Source organism: Theobroma cacao, chromosome 1 (genome assembly GCF_053813885.1).
Source record: "Theobroma cacao isolate CCN51 chromosome 1, ASM5381388v1, whole genome shotgun sequence".
Lineage (NCBI taxonomy): Eukaryota > Viridiplantae > Streptophyta > Magnoliopsida > Malvales > Malvaceae > Theobroma > Theobroma cacao.
The window spans coordinates 19,561,722-19,573,074 of NC_142639.1; the positions used below are offsets into that span (position 1 = coordinate 19,561,722).

Sequence of the window (11,353 nt, forward strand, 5' to 3'; positions counted from 1 at the left end):
TCCTTTTTCTTACATACAATTTACCATATTATGTTTACACTGTCGTCTAAAAGATGACCAACAGGTTTATTTTTTGGCTCTACTCTGTTTCCAAGACAACATTCTACACGTAGATAGAATATGTTTTCGTTGTATAGATGTTAGATTGTACTTTTGTACTTTACAATATGATTTATTTCTTCACTTTTGCACTTTACAATCGTAATAGACAGAAGCAAAAATTTATTATTCAAGAACAAAAACATATTATAATATGTTATTTTGCACTTGCGTCCAAACAAATAAATGACCTTATTTCTTTCTCTTTATGTAACTTAGAACAATGATAATATTAAAAATTATTAAACAATTCCCGATAACCACTAACTTCAATTATTATATTCAATTTTTTACATCAATTGTTTTTAAAATTACACAAACCCATTGCGTAATGCAAGTACGATTCTAGTAATATATTGATTCTAAGGTGCAAAAGAAATGTAGGGTTTTAAGGGTATTTTTATCTTTTTATTTGAAAAGGAAATTTAAGGGAATAAGAAAGAAGAGAAAAAATTGGAAAAAAGGCCAAGAAAACAAAATAAAAAAAAAAAAGAAAGAAAGAAGAGGGAAAATGAAAAAAAAAAAAAAAAGGCAACAAAATGCTTTGATTTTTGCACCTTTCTAATTTTTATTCGTCTCTATTATTTATTTGATTTTTTTAAGAGAAAAACATATTTATGCATATATATTTAGTCATTGAATTTGTTTTTTCTTCTAAAAAATTGATCAAAAATTTTTAAGTTTATTTGGTAAAAGAAAAAGAGGAACAAGGAAGATTAATATACTTATTAAAAAAAGGAAAAAGCAAAATGAAATTTTCAATTTTATTATTCTTATTTGCTTTCTCATGTTTAACTTTAACTTCTTTATGTTTCCTTTCTTTAGATATTTCTTCTGAAAATATAATTTAGAAAAACTTTTAGAACATATCAAATTGTAAAGTTTGATAAACAAATTTGTATAAAATTAAAGAATAACATATCATGTTTTGAGCTTTACGTAGATTTTCTTTAAAAAAATATAAACCTTGTTCTTTATTATTTTCCTTTGTTTCCTCCTTTCTTTTGTTAGAAATATCAGTTCAATGAATTAAGAAACAAGAACATCCAAGAGGGGGGTGAATTGGATTGTAAAACTTTTGGAGTTCTTGAAATAAACGGCTATAGTCAACTATGGAGAAGCTCTAGTCGACTATGGTTGTGTTTCTCCTCAATAAAACCTTTTCAAAATCTATTTAAACAAATGTGTAGTCGACTATAAAGGCTTGATAGTCAACCCTAGATCAGAAACTCGTTTTGAAAGCTCATCAAAAAAATTTCAAAGAAGACTATGATGAACATGCAAATTTTAGTCAAGTCTACTCAATTAAACATAGGCAAATGATCACTTTTGAAATGCTTAAAATGTTTTTCAAGCGTAACAAAAAGAATCATAAAAAATATGTTTGAAGAAATCTTTTCAACAAGAAATGAATAAGTAATGATAGCAAAGAGGTTTTTAACAAAGAAGCAAACCAAAATGTGAATAGGATAAATCCAGACATAAGCAATTTATGAAATGGGTTTTCTTGAAATCAACTGCAGCAATTCAAGGCAAAAATAAAAATGAATATACAAGAAATATATATAGGTTCAGCTTTCTCAAATGCTTACGTCCTTTAATTTAGCAAGCTAAGGAGTTTCAAATCCACTCAAGAAGTGTGCTTTTTAACAGAATCAAGCAAACCTCATAATGGCTTTTTCCAAAAGTAACCACAAACCTTACAAATGCCTTTTAACAGGAGCAAGCACAACCCTCACAATGCCTTTTAACAGGAGGAAGCATAACCTTTACTATACCTTTTATCGAGAGCAGGCATAACCCATACAATGCCTTTTATTAAGAGCAAGCACAACCCATACAATGGTTTTAACAGAGCTCAACTACAAACCTTCACTAACTTTTTAAAGATGAGTTAAAACCTTTATAAAGAGTAGCAATAGTGCCTCTTAAAAGTAGATTTTGCTAGTTTAGTACAATAGAAGAAGAATGCCTAACAATAAGCATAAAAAAACGATGAAAAGATTGGAGTGAAGGTGCAAAGATGATTTTAGCTTAAGAAAGCTTGGTTTCACTCTCTTTTTTTTCAAGACTTTGATCCTCAAGAATTTGGCCTTTTTCTTTCTTCCTTCCTTACTTTGAAATGCTTCCAAAGTGTCCTTTTTATAGTTGAAGAAGTCTTGGAGCTATTGAAGGTAATTAAAGCAAGAAACTAGCTGTTTTCTTTTTGAATTTTGTCTAACAGTCATCTATAGTCAAGTATAGAAGTTTTCTAGTCAATCCACTTCCAAAAAAGTTTGTATTTTTGACATCAAAGCTTAGAGGATTGACTATAGTTTTGTCAAGATCAACTATGACTTCATTTCTTCACGATTTTTCATCAGTCTTGCGATAGGGTTGACTATAAAATTTAGAAGGTCGACTATGGTTGTGTATTTTTCAAGTTTCCTTGTCTGTTCTTGCCCCGTTCTGCCATAAGATTGACTTGTCTTACTCTAGGATCGATTAGAGCTTTGTTTCTTCAAGATTCCTTGACATTTTAGCATATAACTTTGGCCATGTCTTCCTTGTGATCAAATGTTGAGTGATGACTGAGTTTCTTAACTTGAAACAAGCTTGGTGTAGTGTAGATTAATAACTGTTGAATGCTTTGAGATAAACTCCACCACTTGTGAACCTAACTTGCAATTTTAATAACTCAAAGATAAATATTATAGAGATCATAAACTCATACAACTAAAACATACAAGTTTATACATATAGTTCAATAAGTTCATAATCAAGATTGTAATTATGTAAAAACAAGTATACGAGAACTAAATCATTTCAAGACTTTGTCAAGAATAACTCAAGTAATGTTCAAGAAAATTAAAATTATTTTGTCATTATCAAAACTATACTCATTTTAAAGCTAACATCTTTAACTCTTTTACCTATTTTCCTACATATTTTTAAAAAGTTATGATTTAAGATTATTTTTTTCAAAAAGTTTACAAGCATACATATTTGATCTTAGATGTTTGGATTTTAATGTGATTAATACATTTTAGATTTTTGGTAAAAGAAACAAAGGGAGAAAAGAGGAAGAAAAAAAGAATAAAATAACAAAAAAAAAAACGAAAACTTTTGACCATTACTTTTCTCAAAAAAATTATAATTTAAAAAAAAATTCTACAAAATATCAAATATAAAAAATTCTCAATTTAAATTTATAAAAATAATAAAAAAGAATATATATATATATATATATATATATATTAGTGCATTTAAAAAATGATTTATATCAATAATCTTTCCAATTTATTCAATAGAAATTAATTTCATAACAATATACAACTAATCGGCAATTTTTTTAAAAAATCGTTTGAACACTGTTCTATTGAAAACGAACCAAATAAACTAATCTTTCATGGCCTTAAAAAATCAGTGCATCGATGGAGAGGTAAAAGGGGAAAAGAAATTAAAGATACGACTGCAGGAATAACATTTGCATCCTTATCCTTGATTTAGAAAAGGATTTTCTGCATGAAAATTCAATGCCATTGCAGTCTTGTCTGACCAATAGAAAGGGCCATATTTAACCAGCAAAATAAAGAGAAGATGATGACTGCGGCTTTTCAATAATTAAAATAATTAATGACGATGATGGTGACGATGATTTTTTTTAATTACAAGTTTAATACTGAACAGAGTTCACAATGATTTTAGAAAAAGAAAAAAAAAAGAAAAATAAAATCTGTTAGTTAGTTAATAAATAAATAAATTAATTAAAAATTATAATGGTACAAGCCTACAAGCAAAGGAAAAGAAAAATAGGAGGTAGTTTTGAAGAGGGGTTGGTAGGTGTAGTGTATGACTGTAGTTGGCAAAGCGAATAAATAATAGGCAGTTGGCATCAAACGGGATTGGGATTGGGATTGGGATTTGGAAAAATGGCATTGCAATTGCGAAGCGGCAGCGTCTTCCTCTCGCAATGTTGGCCGCAGCTCTGGTGCGATGACGTCAATAATAATAGCAAGAGGAATGGGCGGTTCGTATTGCCGGCAGTGGGCAAGGGGAGAGCGCGATTCAGCGGCCTTGTCCATTGCAGCAGCAGCAGCAGCAGCAGCAGTAATAACAGCGGCGATGCTAAAAAGGGAGTCCCTAATTCGAACTACGTGGTGCCTCTGGACAAGTCCTTTTCGCCCTCCAACTCCTCCTGCATCACTCGCCCTCTGGTTGAAATTCTGCGCGATCTCAACAAGCGTATCCCTGATAACATCATCAAGCCTCCTTCCAACTCTTCCACCTTTCTCCCCTGGTTGGTACCACCGGCAGCTTTCGTTTGTTTTTAGAATTTCCGAACTCGTAATTGAAAATCCATTTGATCTCATCTCATCTCATCTGATCGCCCCAGGTACCATGCCAATCGCATGTTGAGCTTCTATGCCCCTGGTTTGCCTTTCTTCCTCCTTTCTTTGCTTTGGTTTTTGGTCTTTGCTTCAATATCCTTATGGATATCCACTTTGAATTGCAAACATTAAGAATCCGGTGATTCAATATTTCTCACAGGATGGTGCGGAGAAGTACGTGATGTTATATTCGCTGAGAATGGAACCATCACTGTTGTATACCGACTCACGATTCGAGGATCTGACGGAGAGGTCTGCTTCCTTCTCCTCACTTTTACTTCTCTATGTTACTGTTATCTATTCTAATTCGACATGGATTTTGGAGTGGATCACCGAATTATAAGTTAAGAACATCATTCTCACCGTAAACATTTAGTAATTTTACATAATGCTAGCTTTACAATCAATTTAGTTCTACTTTATAATTTTTGTTCCCCTTCCCCTCCCTTTGGCCTCATATGACACCATGTTTGGTAGGAAACATTACCATGTGTCTATTGAGCTGCTTAAAATCATTACCATGTGTCTTTCAATCTTAGTTCCATGTTACCAGACTTCCTGTTATATGATGTTGATTACTTTGGAGGTATGTTGGAGAACTCTATGGCAGAGTGGAACTTAGAGCTATGCAATTTTGCTTTTTTCTGGAACTAGTACTCATATGAAGGATCCAAATAGCCAGATAGGGACCTGGGGCTTGTTGGGAATGCTCGTGAAGCCATTTTTATATTGGAGCACAGCAAGAACCTTTTATGAAGTTGAGTGGTTATATATGCTGCAATATAGGGCAAGTAGTTTTCTAAGGTATGCTGACCAGCAACTTCTAGTCTTCACTAAAATTCAAAAATATAAGGGTATCAAAGATGCTGTGGAATTGGTTTCCCAATTTTTTCGTGTATTAAGAGTTTAAACCTACCATCGTTAATGAGGAAAACAGAATCGTTTATAGTGTAGATATTGTACTACTGTCACCATCCTTTGCCAGGAGCACATGATATTCCTGTCATACAAAATTAGATGCTGGTTTCCAGTAGGTTGCAAAACATGTGATGTAAGCAAAAAACTTGGTGAACAACATGGCTTAAGCTTCAATAAAAGCCAGCTTTAGTTGGCTTGAATTGATTATAATCAAGTTTATTGTCTCATTTCATTCAGCAAGCTTCTTCTTTATTTTGTCTGAGCTTCAGCCAAGGTGGTTTTTAAAAGCAAAGAACAAGGAATAAGAATCAGATCATGCCAAAAAGCCTGAATCAGATTACGTAATTATAGAAAAGCACAATCACTAAAAAATTTTGGATTTTTAAACATTTATTTCCAAATTATGAGGAAAACCAAGTTTGAAACCAAAAACCATATTTTCAGTTTGTATTATTTTTTTGAAAACAAGAATATTGGCAAATCTATCTTTGATCTTGTTCCTTTGGTTGGTTTGGGGAGCAACAGGGAGTGTGAGGCTAAGCTGCCACTTCAATCAGGCTATACTTATGTGGAATGACCACTCCTATTACTTGTCAACTTTCATTTTGAGTTTTGAGATTGCCTTGATGAGGAAGGAGGTTTTGGTTGTGCAACTAATAAACCTAATCTGAACAAGAAGACAATGGAGAAGAGGAATGAATAACTGTTGAAAGCAGGGTAAAAAGGTCTTGTCATACAAACAAGAAATAATGACTTCAGTAGATGTGTGATGTAGGATAGCTAGGCCACTAGGGTTTACTGCAATCTTCTTATATGAATTCTTGAGGAAAAGGAAAATTATAAAAAAGAAGAGAAAATATATCTAATCCTTACAATTAGGGTTCTTTAGGAATTACACGTAAGTGTTGATTGCATCACACAATGAAAGAAAGAAAAAAGATCCTAAGGTTCACAACTTTTGTTTCTTGGGAGTCAAACCTAAGGTTGATTGCATTAGACAATCAAAACAGTAATAGTGCTAGAAACTCTGACATTAAAAGCTGCATAGATGAAATAGCATAGGTATTTATAAGCTAAATCCTAAGTCCTAATATAGATGTAAATACTAAATATAACCTTAAAGCCCTAGTAGTTGGAAAATAAGCAAAATGCGAATTGATATAAAATAACGTAACTAATCTAAAAATCTGAAATCCATTAAAGTTAATAACAAATTCCATAAAAGACAAGAAACTAACAATATAAAAGCCTAACAGTTTAATCTCCTTTAACGGTTTTACATTACGCATCATTCTCCCCTTGTTAAAGAAAGCTTGACCTCACGTTTTGAAATTTTGGAGTGGAAAAACTTTTCAAGCATAACCCTTGAACAGCACTCTTAATGAATTAACTTTTCTTGTGGCACAAACATTATGTGCTAAGCTGCCTGCATCTCATTCTTGACCTCACCTGAAGTAATGAAATCAGTGTAAACATCTTCACTGTGCGGCACCCCACTAAAATCCTTGTTTGCTTGAATCATGGCAAATCCAGCCTCTAAGTTTTCAACTCCAACCTGTATTTTCTCAACATTTTCAGTTTCAAAAGCTGGCTGTACGTTCAGTTCTTTTAATGGCTGATCATTTTTCCACTTTGGTTTCTCACTTTTAATTTGCAACAACATTCGCCTTTTTTTCTCAAGGATCTCAACAACTGGTGGAATTGTTTCTTTAGTTTGCTGAACCTCTTGAATCTCCTTTAGACTGTTTTTACACTTACTCAGTGATGATTATTGTCACAAGTCAAATTCCATATTTCAAAATTGCAACAATTCATAACCCAAAATCCTTGGAAAATAACTTCCATTATATATTTATTGTCACAAGTCAGCATAGACTCAAATTCCGAATTATCCCTAATTAAACGATAAACACTAATAAAACCCTGAAAGCAATTCCCCTTCAGGAGCTCTTCATTTAGTGAAATGCCATAATGTTGGTAATCAACCTCGTGAAGGCCCTTACGGCATTTGGTGAACGGGTATTGTTCAGAAATTTTGTTCATAACCGGAGAAGTGTTTGTGAAAGAGAGAATCCTTTACCATACGTTTATTATACTTCTACCATCCAACTTAAATAGTTTTTCTCTATATTAAAACCAAAAAAAATTCAAACGGTAAATTACCACCACACCCTTGGGGTTTCACGCTAATTCATCTCAGGTCCATTAGTATTCAAAATAGACCCTCCATCCCAAAATTATATACTTTGTAGGGTACATAAGTCCTATCGTTAGTCCACTGTTTGAGTTTCTGTTAACTTAATGATGTGGCATGACTTTTATACTTTACCCTTCCTGCATCACAGAAACAACAAAGTTGTACTCAGAACTTCTTGGACAGAAACTAAACAAGCTAAATAATGAGAGATTACCTGCTTTCTTCCTTGTTTTGATTTTTTACCTATGATTTTGTGCTAATCTGCTTGGCACTTGGGTTTTTGGATGCTTGCTGGCGTGTTTGAAAGTGAGACTTGGTTTGGGTAAAATTTCCTAAACCTAATGTTCTAAAACGGAGCAATACTTAGATAAATACGGTTTCTATTCATCAATTTAATAAAAATAAAAATGCAGAATTAGAAAGACTAATTCAAGTAATCAGCCACTTGATTTGGCTAGGTGCTGGAAATATAATGGGATTCTAATACTAAGTTTCTAGGTGCACATGACCGTCAAGTTTGGGGCTTAGGATTGTATGTTATATTTCAGGTTGATGACTTGAGTATTGGTTTTGTATGATAGTCTCAACATTATGGGTGCCCAGATTGATTAGTGTTTAGTCTGGGTCCTGTAATTAAGGGACATTATTTCATCAATGAAATCCCATAATTTCAAAAAATAAAATAAAAAAAGGGATATCAACCACCTTCAATCCAAATACACAATAAAAGCTAAGTGAACAAGAAACGAAATAAAGAGAGGATCTTTTACCATTTTGAGAAGAAGGTATCTCAGTTGAAGTTTGATTATTCCAGAAAGATTCTGAGAAACAGTTACTAATCCCTCACAAAGCTGCAGCCGTAATTGCTTGCACCAGTTTTTTTTTTTTTCTCAATTCTGTTCAACTTCGTTTCTTGTTTAAATCTATAAATCTCAATAGTGCATTTCAACATGCAACAAAAAACAAAAAAGGGAAACCTTGGTTCTCGAGGGGTGTTGTTGAAGCTGTGACTAGTATTTCTGCAGTCCCTGCTTTGCTATTGAACCCATTTTTTCTTTCATGCTGCTTTCTTTAGAATTCAAGTGTGTGAGCAGTTGTTGTTTACCAATCAAAAAGGTCAGACAAAAGTAAAGTGATGATTGCTTTTCATGATGTCCCTCGTGATCTGGTCATGGTAGTTAGATGAGTGGATTGTCCAGTCATTTTGGAGTTAAATGAGGAACTAGTTTCGATTTTTGGTGGCTGGAGAGGATAAAGAAGAACCCCAAACAGATTAGTGAATGGTGTAATCTGGTTCTGAAAGGCACATTTTAGTATTTTTTATCTCATGGGTATTTTAGTCATTTTCTTAACATCTGTTAACAGCGTTTGGGGTTTTGGGGCGAAGTGTCCATTTTGAATACTAATGAATCTTAGATGAATTAGGGTGAAATCCTAAGGACATGTAGGTAATTTACCGAAATTCAAACCTGCATGAAAGAACCTGTTGATCTATCATTGAATTCATCAATAGTCAGCCACAGGAATTCCATTAGTTGTCATCTCACTCTCAATTTGTAGCAACTACCAAATTTTGAGGTCTTGCAAGCCCAACCAAGATCTTGTTTTGCCTTGTTGCCCTCAAGAATTTATAAACTCGGTTTATGTGCATTGTAGTCATCAGATAATTTATGGTGGAAATTTTTATTCAATTTGTTATGGCTGTTGTAATTTGAAATTTAATATATGAAAATTCCTGGATGTTAGTGACATGAAGCAGGTAAACTATTATCTGCCATGCTCATTTTGGTTGGTAGGGCACAGTAGAGATTCCCTTCCCAGCTCCTAAAAAAACGTATCACCTAGGCAAAGGCTAGCATCCCCTACAAACTAATTGCATAGTGCATTTGCATGTAATGCATTTTTTTAGTTTTTGGTTAATCTTCAATGGGGAGTTGATCCCAGAAATCTGTAAGCCTCAACTTATATGCGTGCTACAGACTTTGTTCTTTGATCCTAGTCTTTTAAGCTGCTCTCTCTCTCCCGAAGGTTTTGTTGGGTTTGTGACAATTTCTATAGAACAGAGTTGTTATAATGACTCTTTTTAGGCGTAAACTATAATCGTGTTTGGGGATGATCCATGTGAGTTTGGAAGAGGATTATGACTGTTTTTCCTTTTTCTTCAAGTGGAAGTCTACAGAGTTTACAATTTTATGAGACCATTAATTTCAAGTTTTGTTAAAGATTAATTGCAAAATATTTCCATCAATTGAAGTGAAAAATGGAGAATTTATGAAGGTTGCTAATTAAGAAATGTAAACAGCTTGGTGCTGTTAAGCCTTTACTGGTTATACTGATGAAAAACCATTGCTTGAGACTACTTGGCTATGTAATTGAGATTGTGAAAATTGTTGACAATCTTTGCCCGAGAACTCTTAGCTCTATCTATAGGTCTCGACACGAGGAGTGGAATGTTAACCAGGAAAATGTATTCTTTTCGCGTTTCTGATTCTGTTTCTAAACATGTTTGCTTCGTTAAAAACTAATGTATTAACTCTGATACAGGCACATCGTGAGTCCACTGGCACGGTATCATCCAGCGACATTAACATCGTAGATCCTGTTGCTGCAGCGGAAGAAATAGCTTTCTGCAGGGCATGTGCTCGATTTGGTCTTGGTTTGTACCTTTATCATGAAGAATAGATGCTACAGAGAGCATGGAGGGTGACCTTCCAAATATGTCTAGTTCTTTAGAACTTGGTTGTCCTTTTAAATTTCTGCTTTCCTTGATGTAAATAATCAGGTTTATGAGATTATGCAGTATGGTATGTGGAAAACCAAATGTTTCAGTCGATCAAATTTTGATGGACCAATCGCTCAATAGCTTTCCAACATAAGATGGCGATTACTGAGAAAAATAGTTGCCATTAACTGTAGTCCTGTAATTTTTGTTTTATTAGATTGCATCCTGAAATAAAGGAATCTCAAGGAATCCCTTCTCTTTTTTAAATGGAATGTAAACATGTTAATTAAAGCTTTTTAAAATTAGGTTCCTTTAACAGGCGCCTTTTGGGTTATAATATCGATTAAAGATAATTGAAATATTACGATAGGAAAGGTTTTTTTTTCATTTAATGTGAGATAAATTAAATATTTAATATTTTAATCTATAAATTTATATCTATAGTAGTATATACTAAAGATAGAGTGTTTAAAAAATATTTGATTGACTAAATTAATCATATTTGTTGATTATATTTTTAAATTATTATTTTAAATATTTATTTATCATTATAAATTTATATTTAATACATTACATGTCACCAAATGATGTCACATCATTACAAAAAATAAATTTAAAATATTAATAAATACAATTTTTTTCTCCCCAACTCTCTCTCAATATTTTTTTTTCTCTCTCCAGCTCCTTCATCTTTTCCTCTTCCTCTTTGATTGAGAGCAAATTTGATTAAAATTGTGCAATTTCAAAAATATTAAGATAATCAAAAGTTTCAAGATAACTTTTACTGGAATTAAAAAGTAAAAAGTGATCACAATTGCTAAATTCGATAAAGTCTACTCTTCATTCTAAATTGGCATTTTAAATTTTTTTTATTATAAGAATTTTAATGACATTGAATTACTTTCATTAAAAATGTTTTTCTTAATTATTATAGTATTAAATAATTTATAAATTAATATTACATATATATATATATATATATATGCGAAAGCGTAGTTATTGATAAAACTATTAACCAACAAAAACAAATATATTTATTTGTTATAT

The 11,353-nt window shown here is 32.4% G+C and overlaps 1 protein-coding gene across 1 annotated transcript; it reads left to right on the forward strand.

The window, feature by feature from the left end:
• Positions 1 to 3,916: 3,916 nt before the first annotated feature.
• On the forward strand, positions 3,917 to 10,573 carry RAD52-2 (cobalt ion-binding protein). The gene is made up of 4 exons (XM_018114312.2): positions 3,917 to 4,378; positions 4,475 to 4,512; positions 4,630 to 4,721; positions 10,129 to 10,573. Exons 1-4 carry the CDS (start codon positions 4,011 to 4,013, stop codon positions 10,264 to 10,266), a joined length of 636 nt encoding a protein of 211 aa, XP_017969801.2. The 5' UTR covers positions 3,917 to 4,010; the 3' UTR covers positions 10,267 to 10,573.
• Positions 10,574 to 11,353: the final 780 nt, after the last annotated feature.